This window comes from Arvicola amphibius, chromosome 10 (assembly GCF_903992535.2).
Source record: "Arvicola amphibius chromosome 10, mArvAmp1.2, whole genome shotgun sequence".
Lineage (NCBI taxonomy): Eukaryota > Metazoa > Chordata > Mammalia > Rodentia > Cricetidae > Arvicola > Arvicola amphibius.
In genome coordinates, this window is record NC_052056.1 from 96,701,822 (window position 1) to 96,718,662 (window position 16,841).

The following is a 16,841-nucleotide window of genomic DNA, read 5'->3' on the forward strand; positions in this document are numbered from 1 at the left end:
CAGCCAGGCAGGTTGATACATACTTGTATTCCCAACTTTGGGGTCAGGATGACTCAGAAGAGGCAAAACTGCATTGTCATACCATGTCTCCAAAAATTAAAAGCTAAAAATAAAGCAGACCGAATGGCACCAGATAACTTAAAATGGATTTTCTGGGAAACATTTATAAAATAATAGGTTTGGAACTGAAGTTTTACCAATGGGTGAATTAAAGTTCCTGAAAAGTCATGTTTAAATAGAAAAGTTTTTCCTTTTAGAAAGGATATGGTAACGTTTGTCTCGCATTTTTAAAAAGATTCATTCTTATTTCTGTTTTTATGTGTGTCTCTGTGTGGGTGTGTGCATATGTGAGTGCAGGTGTCCATAAATGCCAGAAGTGGGGACTGGAGTCCATGAAGCTAATGTACAGGATGAGATGAACCCCAAGCCTCACCAAATGTGGACACTGGAAACTAAATTCTGGTCCTCTGCAAGAGCAGGCCAACTGCTAAGAGCCGAGTTATTTCTTTACCTGTGTCATCCCATTAATTTAAAAAATTATGTTAAGGCATACTTAAAAAATAAAAAGTATACATATTAATGGGTACAATGGAGTTTGATACATGCATACATATATATTTACATGGAACATATAATGTATGCTGTTAAAACCAGGTTAAACATATTTTCGGATGTTTATAATTTATTCATGATAGAACACTCAAGTCCATTCCTCTAATAGCCTTTGGAATTTCTAAGATAGCTCCAATAAACATGGGAGTACATCTGTCTCCTACACAAGCTCATGCCATTATATGACCAGCAGGAAGGTGGCTGGAATATATGTGAGTTATAATTTTTAGATGTTTACTCATCTTTCCTTCCTGGTGTGAACTAAGATCACAGAATACCTTAATCCTTGAAGAAATGAGCCATTAATAATGGCTGATACACTGGGATCTCCTGATCCAACACCAAAGTGACGAACTCTGTTCCCAACATGCAGCTCTATAGTAGGGTTGAGTTGGATACCCAGGGCACCTTGGGCCATTGTTCAAGGACGGTGTGTTTGCCAACTATGCATATGATCCTGAGTTTTATCCTCAGCCAAGGAAATTACAAACTTTAATTTTTTCGAGTTATATCCTTAAAGTTTCCCATAATCCCCTTAACTAATTTATAACCTCACAAATGCAAGAAATTTTTTCTGGCATGTGCATTTCTCATTTCAAAAATATTAATTTAATGGCAAATTAGTCATAATATGTATCATTTGATTCTAAATGCTTTTTTCTTGACTTACTTTAAATCTCTATTCCCAATGCTTCATTTTTTTCAAAATATAAATATTCCTCTGTTCTTAACCTAGTCTAATTTTTAAGATTATGTGGAACATATGTGTACAAACAAATGCCTTAACATTTTATCAATAAATGAACAGCCTTGTGTGACCAGTTATTACCTTTTCTTTATCTCGCATGCGATTCTCTTTTATTTGTTCTACAGAAGTTTTAAAAAAGCTTATGACATCATTTGGAAACACGGTCATTTTGAGTGCATCGTATACTGGGATAAGGAATGGAAAGAGTACTGGAGGGGAGAGAAAGGAGAAACCATGGTGAATATATAAAATCTACCAGGAATGATTATGTTTATTCTGACACTAAGAACATCAAAGCTAGTAGGACTTCAACCAAACCTTGCCCTTTTCTCAGGTTCCAGACCACTGGCCGGGAAAGGGCACCGACATAGAGGTGATAGCAATGGTGTCTGCTGCACGGTTTCAGGGTTAAATTCCTTGACCTCTCACTCTTGACATGTTGGATTAAGGTCTTTTTGGATAGATCACGCTTCAGTCCAGTGCTCAAGAAAGAGCTTTCAAGACTGGAGAGATGGCTCAGTGGGTAAAGTGCTTGCTTTGCAAATGTGAGGATCTGTGTTCACTTCCCAGAACCCATGCTAAAAACCAAGTGCAGTGGCTCAGCAATGGCAGCATGAGAGGTGGAGACAATGGATTTTGTAAGCTCAATTGCCAGTTAGCCCAGCCTACTTGGTAGAGTTCCAAGCCAGTGAGCATCTGTTTCCAACAAGGTGGAAAGAATGAGCAATGATATACAAGATTTTTTTATGACCTATCTGTATATAAGTGTGTGGATGTGGTGTGTACATGTAGACACAAAGAGACAGGCAGGTAGGCAGATAAAGGCAGGCAGACATAGACACACACAGAACAGAATATGTGTTTTCAGGTTAGAAATATCATAGTCTGCATTCTTCACCTATCAGGGAATGAAATCAGGAATCAACAATAGAAGAAAAGTCGGGAAAGTACTATATAAATTGATCATCACCACACTCTTCCATAACCAAAAGCTCAAGAACTATGGGGCAATTCCAAATTGTGTTGAAATGAAAAGAGAAAAAAAGCATAGTATAAACAACTTCAGGGACTTGTGAGATGACTCAGCAGGCAAATCCTTTACTGTGGAACCTGACTAAGTTGTTTCTCTGGACCCCATGGTAGACGGAGATACCTGAGTCCCACATTTTGCCCACAAATGTTCACAATGCACCTCCACTTATACAGGTACACAACTAATAACAACATCAACACTAATAATATTACTACCAATAAAGAAAACCCTTCCTTATGAAGATGGAGACAAAGCAGCATCCAGAAGAAAATTTGAGTGTTGAAAAAAACCCGATCTTATATGGCAACACTTTATGAAGAGTACCATTTAGAGAGAACAAACACACTTTGGGCAGAGTAGGAGGGGATGTTAAGGCCAAAGTGGGAACTAATACAATTTTAAAAAAGACAGAGAGGAAATCAGCAAAAGCAAAAGTTGCTTCTTCAAAAGTATCCTTAGAAAGAGTTAACTGCTAGCTGGCATTGTTCTAGAAATAGAGTGATCACTCAAATTACTAGTGTGCATAGTGGATGTTTTAGGGGAATTAAAAACACAAAAGCATATTAAGTCATTCTATTGGTAATTGGAAGATTATAAGAATTGCTTCAATTACAATGTTAAGCTAGCATTGGAGCGCTGGACTGAGCTCCCAAGGCCCAAATGAGGAGCTGAAGGAGGGAGAACATGAGCAAGGAAGTCAGGACTGCGAGGGGTGCGTCCACCCACTGAGACAGTGGGGCTGATCTAATGGGAGCTCACCAAGGCCAGCTCGATTGGGACTGAAAAAGCACGGGATCAAACTGGACTCTCTGAATGCGGTGGACAATGAGGGCTGACTGAGAAGCCAAGGAAAATGGCACTGGGTTGTCTTTTTTTGATACTACTGCATGTACTGGCTTTGAGGGATCCTAGTCTGTTTAGATGTGCACCTTCCTGGACCTGGATGGAGGAGGGAGGACCTGGGACTTGCCACAGGGCAGGGAACCCTGACTGCTCTTTGGACTGGAGAGACAGGGGGAGAGGAGTAGGGGGAGGGGGAGGGAAATGGGAGGTGGGGAGGAGGCGGAAATTTTTAATAATAAAAAATAAAAAAAACACTGTTAAGCTAGGATGTACAAATTCCTAGAAATACACAAACTATAGAAATTGACTAAAAATACATGCATAACATGTGTAATAGACCTGTGACATATGAGAAAGAATTAATAATAGAAGGCCCTTCACATGGAAAACCTAAGGCCAGAAGATTTCAGTGGTGAATTCTTGCAGTTTACAGAAGATCCAAAGCCAATTTCCCCCAAACACTTCCAAAACACAGAGAAAGCGACACATCTTCAAAATTCTCTATAGGGTCACAGTGCCCTTAATCCCATGATCAAATTGACATCATACTAACACAGCAGACAGTCTGCTGTGTAATAGAGCCATACCAATAAAAATGAAAATGAATAAAACAGGTTCATAGATGCAAAACATTTTTAAGCAAAACCAATATTTAAAGGTGTTTAAAGGAATTTCCAGAATTATATGATTACATTTTTTCAGTATATATTTATTTTTGTCTGTCTGTCTGTCTGTCTGTCTGTCTGTCTGTCTGTCTGTCTATCTATTTATTTATTTCGAGACAGCATTTCTCTGTATAGCCTTGGCTGTCCTGGGACTCACTTTGTAGACCAGGCTGGCTTCAAACTAACAGTGATCTATCTGTGTCTACCCCTCAAGTGCTAGGATTAAAGGTTTGCACGACCACTCCCCAAAAACACTTGGCATAATTTATCATTATTGTTATTATTATTTTTAATGACATGTAAGTGTGTGCGTCTGCACGTGGGTTTGTGCATCTGAGTGAAGGTGTTCTTGCCTGAATTACAGATGATTGTGATCCCCCTGACATGAATGCCGGGGACTATTTTGGGTGCTCTGGAAGAGCAGCAAGTGCTCTTAACCTCTGAAGCATCTCTCCAGTCTAAGTACATATATTACATTAAACGTTAATATAAAACTCATCACTTCCAGTTGAGTGTATGTCCAAAAGAAATGAAAATTATTGTTCAAACTTGAATAAGAATACTCAGAGCAACACCATTAATAACAGCCATAAGTTTGAAAAATCCCAAATGTCCATCAATAATAAATTCAACCTCAAAAAGAAAGGATATACTGAAACATTCTTCAAGATACAGGAGCTTTTGAAAACATATAGAAAACCAGAAACAAAAGATGGTAAATTATACAATTCCATTTACAAGAAATGTCGCTTACACCAGAGGAAGGCAGGGAGCCAAGGACTAAACATGCAGTGTTTCTGAGTTGCTAAAAGTGTTCCATAGCTGACCATAGTGATGACTGTGAATATCTTCGTGAACCAGCCTACTTAAATGGGCCATGTACAATGCATGTGAGATAAAGTTCACAAAATCACTAGCAGAGAGAGAGGAGGGAAGAGAGGAACAGGGGAATGAAAATGACTGATATCCACTATAAAATGTATGAAACCATTAAACAATAAACATGGGGAAAAACAGAAATAATGGAATGGTAGTTCACGTACTCACTGAGAGGAAGAATGGATCCAAGAAATTAATTTTTAAGAGCTTTTTCACTTTTTGTACAAAGGGATTTTGTGGGTTGTTGAGGGAATCAACGTTTACTCCGAATGATGTGCCGGTGATCACATCCATGCTGTAGGCCCCAAAGATGCTGAATCGAGAGACACATGGAAATTAACATCTATGCCTTCTCTTATTCCTTCTAACATACACAATGGATAACATGGGAGTAAATTCACAAGCCAAGGCATGACAGACACTGCCAGGACCCCTTCTGTGATGGATCTAGCCCTCCATCACGCTCTCTGGTGAGAAGCTGATCAGAAGACAGTGTTAACACTGGTTTTGCACTGGCTTGTGATGTGGATGTGGTGAGGGTTAGCTTTAGTTGCCTACATGACACCATCTAGATTTATCTGGGAAGAGATTTGCAGTATGAAGTTGTCTGCCTCAAGTTGGCATTTGGGGATATCTGTGAGGGATTGCTTTGACTGCTCTAATGAATGTGGAAAGAGACAGTTCCCTTTGGGCAATACCTTTCCCTGGGCTTGAGTGCCTGACTGCATAAGGGTAGAAAAGGTAAATTGAACACAAATGTGAATGTATTTCTCCCTGTACTTCACAGGGGATGTGACTAGAGACTTCAAGTTCCTGCCTTGACTTCTCTGTAAGAACATTGACTGGAACATGGAACTGTGAGATTTTATGACCTCTTTCCCCCCTAACGTGCCTTCTTTTCAGGAAATTTTACCAAAGATAGTAGATATGAGATTAGAATAAACATCAGGAAACATGGAGTCATAGAAACAGATCTAGAATCAGACAAACTGCACCAGAGTTAATGAAGTGTTGGTAATAAAGAATTTGGAAGCACCAAGTCCCAACAGGACAATACCCATGGGACTAAGAAAGAGAACACTATATCAGGAATTTCTGCATCACTGGTATCTGTGCCCAGAGCCAATTCATCTTCAGTACAACACATAACAACTGTTATTAATTCCCTGGAGCACGGCCCATGCTCCAGGTACTGACAGATTAGCCTTTCCCAGTACCAGGGAGCTGACAGTGCTCTGAGGGCAGAAGTGTTGCTGTATGTTGTGAAAATCAGCACTATTCCTCCACTTATGTGTCCACATGTTCCTTATTCATGAGGAGAGCTGTATGTTTTATCACTGTTTCTTGAACAACTCAAAAGGCCTTAGTTTATTCAAGAAAATGATCCAATGGCAATGATTACATCCTTAGTGGGACTTCACTCTTTGGAAATGAATTAAAATAGAAATAGTGGATTGGTTACATTTTCATATATTGACTCTGGGTGAAACATGCATGTGCACCTGCTCCTGTGCGGTGTCTGTGTATGTGTGTGTGCGCATTTATGTGAGTACACTTGTACCATGTCATACATTCAGAGGACAACTTGTGGGAGTCAATTCTCTCTTTCCTCTGTGTGGGTCCTGGGGATCAAACCCAGGTCCTTCGTCTCAATGGCAAGCTCCTTTACCCACTGAGTCATCTCGCTGATCCTAGGGAGTATTTACTGCCTTACTGATACTCTTCATCAGCCCAGGATGAGATATAAACTGATCTAAGTTCTACATTTAACTTTCTTGGTGCACACACAGTGTTCTAATAGGAGTTAAATGCTTTCTATGCTGTCTATTTTCCATGGAGTCTACACTAACAGAAGTGTTTTAAATCATAGTCCTTCTTTCTAAACTATTTTTTCCTACAATTTCCAAATTAACACTTGATAGAGAGATTAATCAAGGCTTCCATAAAAAGAAGTGGCATCCTTTAATTTGTGGCCACCCTACCTTCTCCTTGGAGATGCCCTTTTCCTCAGATGGCCTATTACAGTCATAAGGCTGTTACAAGAAGGTCTCCACTTTCCACTGGTCTCAACCTCAGCAGAAGACTGAGTTGTTGTGATCAGTTGTAACACCAACAACTCACTCCTGTCTATTTCCTGAGGCATCTTAAGAATAGGAGCTTCAGCACCCTCGATGGCAGTTATAGTGTCTACTAACAACTGCTGTGATTTGAATGTAAAATGTCCCTCATAGGTTCATGTGTTTGAACACTTGGATCTGAGTCTATGGTACTGTTTGGGAAAGCTCCCAATTTTAGGAGGTGGAGATTCATTAGAGTAAGTAGGTTGCTACAGCCAGATCTTGAATCTATATAGGTCGGGCTTCCTGTTTCTTGAATGTTAGATGCAGTGTGGCCTGCTGGACTACGGCTCCTGATATCACGTCTTCCTGCCACAATGGACAGGTAACCCCATGGAACTGTAAGCTCAAATGAAGACTTTCTCTTTCTGGTCACTTTTGTTGCAGTAACAGAAAAGTTTATAACACAACAACCCAGTCCCCAATGACCGTGCTAGTACTTACTCTTTCATGTTGATGGGATCCCCATTCTCCACTCCATGCCTCAAGTTTCTCACCAACAAATCTGCAAACTGGTTAATGATAGGGAACATCTACACACAAAACAAAATCCCATCCATAGTGAGATGAGAGAGCTCAGTTTCCAGTGGACACAACTTTCCTAATGACAAAGTAAGAGGTCCCATTAACACAAAAGGACATTCTTAGGAAGTTTCAACCCAGAGGACACTGATAGGAAAAGAGCTGTGGTCTTCCACTCCCCCTACCCCCAGGATCTGCTCTTTATGTTTCCAGTGAAGAACTTACTACTTCTTTACCTCCTTGAGCTTTCCACTGGTGAAGGTCGGAGACAGCAATGTTCTTAATCTCTTCCATTCTTCATTATCAGATAAGGTGATTGCTTTTTTCAAAAACCCCACTGGACCCAACACCTAAAAACCAAAACAAAAGCAGTGTTGCCCTACATAAGCTTGAAAAATTCTACAGTTGCAAAAAAAAAAATAAAGCAGGTATCATTTATTTAAAAAGATTTATGATTGTATAGTTGGTTAATGTAACATGTTCAGTGAATATTTGTCTTAAATGATCCCACACCTGGGAGGGTTGAGGTGTCATTCAGCCCAAACATGTGGCTCTACGACTATAATTTAGCTCCTTACTTCTATAGAAGTTCCACATAGCTGTTTCAGAGGAACTAGAAAGCAACAAGACTTGGCCCATCCTTCCAGTGTACACCAAGCAGAAAGGAACTGATGACAACTGGTGGCCTTGTAAAGACAGACCAGTGATAAACTGCAAATATTCAGAGTAGAAGCTTCTTGGTAAAGGGGTGATAAAAGTGATTTGAGAAAGCAATAACAGTGCATGAAAGAATTTAGGTATTATTTGGAAGAAATAATGTAATTCTAAGTAAAATATTTTTCTTGCTGATTTTCTTAGGTGTAGATGATTGTACTTCTCTTCCCACCTTAAGCTAGACTTGGCACTATCTTCTTGAATCTTATGCCCATGAAAACATGTGTTTAGTAAAAAAGTGGATATGTCTGTCATTCTATATTTTAAAATGAGCCCATTCTATATTTGATGTCTATACAAGAAAAAATTTACCTGTTTTACCTGTTGTATTAAAATTGAATTCATCGGAAGATGGGGAGAGAAAAGTGTGAAGGGGAGAACGGGGGGAGCTCGGAGGAATGGGGTGCTTGGGATATAGGAAGGGTGGATATGGGAGCAGGGAAGCATATATCCTAATTTAAAGAGCTACCTGAGGGTTGTCAAGAGACTTGACCCTAGAGGGGTTCCCAGGCTTCCAGGGAGACGCCCCCAGTTAGTTCCTTGGGCAGCTGAGGAGAGGGAGCCTGAAAAGGCCAGTTCCTATAGCCATACTGATGAATTTCTTGCATATCACCATAGAACCTCCACCTGACGATAGATGAAGAAAATGACAGAGCCCCACATTGGAGCACCGGACTGAGCTCCCAAGGTCCTGATGAGGAGCAGAAGGAGAGAGAACATGAGAAAGAAAGTCAGGACCGTGAGGGAACCTCCAGCTGGCGACAGATGGGGAAGGTGACTGAGCCCCACATTGGAGCACTGGACTGAGCTCCCAAGGTCCTGATGAGGAGCAGAAGGAGCGAGAACATGAGGGAGAAAGTCAGGAACGAGAGGGGTGCGTTCACTCATGGAGACGGTGGGACAGAACTACTGGGAGATCACCAACTCCAGTTGGAATGGGACTGATGGATCATGCGACCAAACCCGTCTCTCTGAATGTGGCCAACAGCGGGGGCTGACTGAGAAGCAAAGGACAATGGCTCTGGGCTCTGATTCTTCTGCATGGACGGGCTCTGTGGGAGCCTTCTCAGCTTGGTCGATCACCTTCCTGGACCAGGGTGGAGTTGGGAGGACCCTGGTCTTAGCATAGAGTGGGGAACCCTGATGGCTCCTTGGCCTTGAGAGGGAGGGAGGGGAGGTATGGGTGGAGGGGAGAGGAAGGAAGGGGGAGAAGGAGGGGAGGGAAGGGGGAGGAAGAGGGGAGGGAGGGGGGAGGAGGAGGGAAGGAGATGGAAATTTTTAAATATAAAAAAAAATAAACCATGAGGAAAATAAAATAAAATAAAATAAAATAAAAAAAATAAACTTAGAGAAAAACCAATGTTTTCAGTGTTTTTCATTGTGTGCATGCACATGAATGTTCATGTGTGCATGTGCAGAGGCAAGAGGAGGACATAGGGTGTCATACTCTGTCACGTTGCCTTATTCCCTTGAGACTGGGTCTCTCACAGAACCCGGAGCTCACTGTTACATGTAGGCGAGCTGTGAGCTCCTGGGATCCACCTGTCTGTCTCCAGTGTTGAGGTTATTATACCTGTGGCCATGCTCAATGTTTTTTATGTGAGTCCAAATGCCTTCGTAAGAGATAAGATAAATAAATATTCAGATGAATTTCTAAGGTGAGGGTAGGTAAGACCACATGATACACACAATCACTTTCACAATCATTCCAAAGAAATGAAATACCAAGGGCTAGAGAGATGGCTCAATGGCTAAGAGTACTAACTACTCTCTCAGAGGATTTAATTTCCAGAAACCTTATGGCAATTAATAATCATCTGCAACTAATTTCAGGGGTTTTGCTGATCTCATCTAGCTCCATAGGCACTCAACATAAACATGCTGCATAGACATACATGCAGGCAAAACATCCATACTTATATCAAAATAAAATAAATAAAAAAGAAGATGAAACATATTAGGTTTGAATTTAACAAAAATGTATAGTACTCTAGAAGCTGTAAAAGTAGTGGTGAAAGGAATCAAATAAAATTTGAAGGAATGGAGAAACATAATATTTTGAGACCAGACAGCTCTTCCAAAGAAGATGGCTCATCAATTAAGAGAACTTTTTCTCAAACATGAAGACCCAAGTTTGAATCCCCAGCATCCACAGTAGAGAAAGTTGGGCATGACTATATGTGCCATAACTACAGTGTTGAGAACAGAGACTGGTGGATCACAAGAGCTCACTGGTAATCCAGCCAAGATGAAGCAATGAGCTTCGGGTTCAGTTGGAGACTCTACCTCAAGAGAATAAGGCAGAGTGCTAGAACTCTACATCTAATGTTTTGTACTTGCATCTGTACATGTGCACATGGACACATGTATGTAGGTAATACACATACAACTCAAAGTTATAAGAACAGTGATTTTATCCAAATTTATCAAAAGGTTTAGTTCATTTCTAATAGCATAGGTAAGTGGGGTTTTCATGTCTAGGCGTCAATAAGCTTATTCTGGATTTGCATAAAAAGACAATGAAAGAAGAAGAGATAGAAAGGATTCTGAAAATGACGAGAAACCAATTGTTCTGCCTCATGTGGAGTCACAATGCAGTTACAACAATCAAGAGTATGCTGTTATAGGAAGGACAGACACAGGGCTATGGTACTTAACAGGGAATGAGTAGTTCATCTGCAGACACAGCCCCAAATGATTTTTATTCTTTCTTGGTCCTCAATACAATCATTTAATCATTGGTTTAATGAATTGACTCTTTGGAGTCTAATCTGATATGATTCCAGACCAGAATGTGGTCCCCACTGATCTCTCTCTCTCTCTCTCTCTCTCTCTCTCTCTCTCTCTCTCTCTCTCTCTCTCTCTCTCTCTCTCTCTCTCTCTGTCTCTCTCTGTGTGTGTGTGTGTGTGTGTGTGTGTGTGTGTGTATACTTTCTTCTATATGAATGCAGGCATATGCATGCCATGAAGTATGTAGAGATCAGAAGACAACCTTTGGATGTTGGTATTTAAATTTCCACCTTGTTTGAGATAGGGTCTGCTTTTTCCCAGTGCTTAGACCAGGGCATCTGGCCTACAAGCTTTTGAAAATTCTATCTCTACTTCCATTTCCTTATATATATACTGGGAGTACATCTCTCTGTGTTACCATGTCTAGTTTTTGTATGGATTATGAGGAACTGAACACAGGTTGTGTTCTATGAGCTTTTATACATTGATCCACCTTCCAAGACTCCAGATATTTTCCCCCGGGTGCAAAAGTGACTCATTTATGTCAGAAAAACTAGAAAGACGGAAGAAAAAGGGAAAAAATTTGCCTTAAATCTGATACTTCATATAAAGCATAACACAAAATCTCAGACTTAGATTAAAATTTAAAACTGTAAAGTTTAGTAAAGGTAAACAAGAAACCAACAAGGAGGCTTATGGGATGAATTTTCAGACATGCCACCACAGCATAATCCACAAAATTAAAAATAGGTGTTTTGCATCTTTCAGACAAGATTCTCCCCATCCTTTACAGAAAAACTCCCGTTAAACAAACAGTAGTGAAGATATGCTGGAAATGAGCCGTTGTGTGCTACTGGTTGGAGTTTTAATTTGTGCAGCCACCATAGAAACCAATATAGAGGAACATCATCAGCCTAAACATTTAACTACCACATAATCCACTACACTACTGCTGGGTATAAAAGTAAAGAAACTGAACTCAGTATACCACAGAGATACCTGTGCACCCATGGTTTTTGGTGGTTCTATTCAGAATAGCCATGGTGTAGAATCATTTGATTTTTTTTTTTGCTGTGATAAATGAATGCCATCACTAGAAGCAACTTGTAGAGGAAAGGGTTTATTTTAGCTTACAGGTTATAATCCATCACTGAGGGAAGCCAAGTAAGGAACTCAAGAGGTTTAGCAGAAACCAACAGAGGAACTCAAGCCAAGAGGTTAAAGCAGAAACCACCAGAGGCATGCTTCTCACTGGCTTGCTCCAAGGCTCATGTTCAGCTACCTTTCTTATATAGTCAAGGTCATTCTGCCTAGGGATGGTACCACTCATAATGGACTGCATTCTCCTACATCAGTTAACAATCAGAAAAATGCCTCACAGTCATGCTCATGGGCCTATCAGACAAAGAAAATTCTTCAACCGAAGTTCCATTTTCTAGCATATGTCAAGTTGACAATCAAGATTAGTTGTCACAGGTGCCCATCAATAGGTGAATGGATAAAGAAATGGACACACACACACACACACACACACACAAATGGAGTTTGGTTCAGTCATAAGGAAGAACAAAACTATATCATTTGAATGAAATTAGATGAAACTGGACACCATCATGTTAAGCGAAATAAGCCAAATTCAGAAACACACGTCATATGCTTCTTCTTCTATGCCATACCTATATTAGATTTTTTTAAATGCCATGGAAATAGAAGGGGGTATATTTGGGAAGAAGAGCAGAGGGAGAAAAGAGGGAGAGGGAAAGGGAGATATAAGATGGTAATGGAAAGATATTTATAAAGTGCATTATATATGGTAAGAAATGTCATAAGAAAATTCATTATTTTTCAAAATAAATATATGCTAATAAGAAAGAAAATAGACATAGATTCCCATTAATAAAAAGGCTTGACCACATATGCTTGTAACTCCAGCTGTGTGAGGGGCAGAGACAGAAAAATGTCGAGGGCTTCTGGCTGCCAGCTTAACTCTAAGTTCAGTGAGAGACTCCATAAAGGAATGAGAGAGTGAAAGAGCAGGGAACTTGTCATCTTTCTCTGGTTTCCTGTATGTATTGGGCAGGGACATCTACACACGTGTGCATATACTAAACATCTACACACATGCTATACATCCCACACCCACCCACACATACACATACACAAAGTCACATACAGACAAAAACACCCAACTAATGCATAAATACGGGAGTAGATGTTGGAATAATTTAAGAAATGGATGCCTACCCGGCGGTTTGTGAAGGTAGAATAACATTCCTTTATCAGCACTGATTTGATCATTTCTGGATCCATGATAGCCAAAACAGGCTGTCGGCCTTCATAAAACCTGCATTGGCAAAGCAGAGAGGATTCAACCAACCAGCTGGATTCTGCTTCTAGCACGCTCAGAACCCAGATGCTGACCCAGATGTTACATGATCCATAATCCAAATTGTGCAATACATGATTATATGAGCTCCTAGTTCAACTCAGGAACTTGAACCACATATCACAGGAGTCTCAAGAAATGAAGTATAATGTCACTCATGCAGGGAGGGGCAAACACAAAATATCTCTACAAAAATCACAACTAGAAATAAAGGGGAACATTTTTAATGTCTGGGTGATGTACACATGAATATTGAGCTGAATAGCCAGACACTGGACAGAAAAATCAGGTGAGCCATCCCTGGGCCATCAAGTCTGAGAGAAAAGTAAAAACATGTAACTTTTATCAGAAGAATTCAGTCTGTGAATGTGGTACCTGGAGACACATGACCTCTGAGATCCTTATAATCATATCTTCAACTCAAGAGACTGTGGGCTATAGTTGTCTTCTAGGCACTGAGATACGCGATCATTTCAAGTTAACCAATGGAAGTTTCCAGAACACTTACCCCCATATTTTCCCATATTTTTCATAGCATTGTCTGTCAAACTCCCAAAATCCCTGGGGACAGAAGGAAAATGAAAACATGTTATTATTATTTTTTACATTTATTTATTTGGTGTGTGTGTGTGTGTGTGTGTGTGTGTGTGTGTGAGTGTGTGTGTGTGTAGAACAGAAGACCACTTCTGGTAGTCAGTTCTTATCTCTCACTATGTGGGTTCCAAGGATCAAACTTAAGTAGTCAGGATTGGTGGAAGACATATTTATCAACTGAGCCATCTTGTAGCTCCTATTATTTTAAGAAGACTGCTCTTGTCTCTATTCGGATTGTCTATATCTAAATAATTTGAATCTCATTAAATCGTGCCAACTATCCATCACTGACAATAAGAGGATTGCCCTTATTCCAAGGTGTATAAGTGGGGGGAGAGAGAATATAGGAGATATTTGAAATGGGGGCCTTGTAATCTTTGAGAGTTTCCCCCAACATTGTGCATACATTGCCACTTACTCTTGTCGGTTAATAATAGTGAATACCATGTCTCTCTAAATTGTGTTTGCTTCTCCCTAAATGCTCAATCTCTCTGAGATATTCTTTTTTTTTTAGGTGGAAGAGGAAACAGAAGGTAAGTGAAAGCGAGGGAGAGTCCCAGGAACAGGTGTCATTGTGTATTTCCGTATTTAGAGTCCTTTTGTTTACCTCATAATCTCTCTCTAGAACACCAGAGGAATTAGAAACTGAACTAACTTGAGAACTCTTTTAATTTAGCTAGTGGGTGAGTCCCAGACTTGGAGCTGAGTGAGAAAACAAGCAAGTGAAAAATGAGAATACAGGGTCCCTACTGAATGCAGAAAGATGGAGAAATGCCACAATCACGAAGCACTGCAAACTAAGCATTTCTTTGACTTATTTCCTGTACTAGTTTGTTTTCATTATCAACTGGACAGAGCCAACAATTTGGCTAGGGACTCTCCAAGATCATATTGGGCTGTGAAGCCAATGTCTGTGGGGGCTTATCTCAATGGTTAATTGATATAAGAGACCCAGCTCACTGTTCCCTGGGCAGGTAGTTCTGGGCTGTATTGGATGTAGACACGATCGCCAGGCAAAAATTGGGAACTTGAGGTTTGGGTGAGACACGGCCAAGGGAAGATGGGGAGAGAAAAGTGTGAAGGGGAGAATGGGGGGAGCTCGGAGGAATGGGATGCTTGGGATACAGGAAGGGTGGATATGGGAGCAGGGAAGCATATATCTTAATTTAGGGAGCCACCTGAGGGTTGTCAAGAGACTTGACCCTAGAGGGGTTCCCAGGTTTCCAGGGAGACGCCCCCAGTTAGTTCCTTGGGCAGCTGAAGAGAGGGAGCCTGAAAAGGCCAGTTCCTATAGCCATACTGATGAATTTCCTGCGTATCACCATAGAACCTCCACCTGGCGATAGATGAAGAAAATGACAGAGCTCCATATTGGAGCACCGGACTGAGCTCCCAAGGTCCTGATGAGGAGCAGAAGGAGAGAGAACATGAGAAAGAAAGTCAGGACCATGAGGGAACCTCCACCTGGCGATAGATGAAGAAAATGACTGAGCCCCACATTGGAGCACTGGACTGAGCTCCCAAGGTCCTGATGAGGAGCAGAAGGAGAGAGAACATGAGAAAGAAAGTCAGGAACGTGAGGGGTGCGTTCACTCATGGAGACAGTGGGACAGAACTAATGGGAGATCACCAACTCCAGTTGGAATGGGACTGACGGATCATGTGACCAAACCCATCTCTCTGAATGTGGCCAACAGTGGGGGCTGACTGGGAAGCAAAGGACAATGGCGCTGGGCTCTGATTCTTCTGCATGGACGGGCTCTGTGGGAGCCTTCTCGATCACCTTCCTGGACCTGGGGGGACTTGGGAGGACCTTGGTCTTAACATAGAGTAGAGAACCCTGATGGCTCCTTGGCCTGGAGAGGGAGGGAGGGGAGGTATGGGTGGAGGGGAGGGGAGGGAAGGGGGAGGAGGAGGGGAGGAGATGGAAATTTTTAAATATAAAAAAATAAACCATGAAAAAAATAAAAAAAAAGAAAGATAGCTAACAGGAGCCTAAGAGAGTCAGGAAACAGCGTTCCTTATGGTTTCTGACTCAGGTTCCTGACCTGACATCTGTCAATGATGAATCACAACCAGTAAGATGAAAAGAGACCTCTCCCTAATTTGCAGCGTTCACAATGCTTTGCTTTAAAGATTTACTTGCATTTTATGCGTTTGGGCGTTTTACCTGCATGTACACTTGTGTCCTGTGTGCATGCCTTGCGTCTAAGGAGGCAAGAAGATGTCAGATGCCCTGGAATTGGAGTTACAGATGTTGTTTGTTGGGTGCCATGTGGGCTCTAGAAACCAAACTCACCTCACGACCTCCTTCGTTCTGAGTGGTTAATCTCAGAACCAGAAAGGAAACTAGAACACTTTTAAAACTGAGAAACAAAAGGAAGCAAAACTTTTGTCAAGTGTCACTTGTGATGTGTTAAGCCATGGAAACAAAAGCAACCAGTGATATGGCTCAGTGCATAAAGACATCTCCCACCCGAGCTTGTTGACTTCAGTTTGATCCCAGGATCATGAGGTAGAAGAGAATCAAGTCTCACAGTAATTCTCTGACTTTCATGTGTTTGTCACACACACACACACGCACACTGAACAAACAAACAGACAAATGTAAATTTTAGAAAAGATTCCAGAGGCAATACTGTATCTTGCTAGAATACGTACTGGTGTGGGGGGGGGGAAGCAAATTTTCATTTGAGGCTCACAAATCTGAAAGTCCTCAACATGAGAATAGGTCTGACAGAGGTCTGAGCTAATCAGCTGCACGAACCAGAGGCTCCAAAGACAATAATAATAAAATCCGAGAATTTTAACCCAAGATTTGGCCTTCCTATTGGGAGGAACTAAGCCAGTTTCCACAGCCATGAGTCAAGCAGGGTGATCAAGCAACACTTACATTTCGGTATGCAAGAACATTTCCCACAAAAGGCAATGGTTTGGGTCCAGAAATCCCCAAGTTCTTAAAAGTCCCATGTGTATAGGTTCCGTACCTGTAAAGTGG

The 16,841-nt window shown here is 41.1% G+C and overlaps 1 protein-coding gene across 1 annotated transcript in view; it reads right to left on the reverse strand.

The window, feature by feature from the left end:
* LOC119824438 (cytochrome P450 3A9-like) overlaps positions 1-16,841 on the reverse strand; it is a 69,186-nt gene that overhangs the window by 14,684 nt on the left and 37,661 nt on the right. Inside the window, exons 5-11 of the mRNA XM_038344565.2 lie at positions 16,737-16,830; positions 13,758-13,810; positions 13,108-13,207; positions 7,656-7,769; positions 7,342-7,430; positions 4,945-5,093; positions 1,442-1,569 (exon numbers count right to left, since the gene is read on the reverse strand). Coding sequence (XP_038200493.1) covers positions 1,442-1,569; positions 4,945-5,093; positions 7,342-7,430; positions 7,656-7,769; positions 13,108-13,207; positions 13,758-13,810; positions 16,737-16,830 — 727 coding nt within the window. The remainder of the gene's footprint in view (positions 1-1,441; positions 1,570-4,944; positions 5,094-7,341; positions 7,431-7,655; positions 7,770-13,107; positions 13,208-13,757; positions 13,811-16,736; positions 16,831-16,841) is intronic.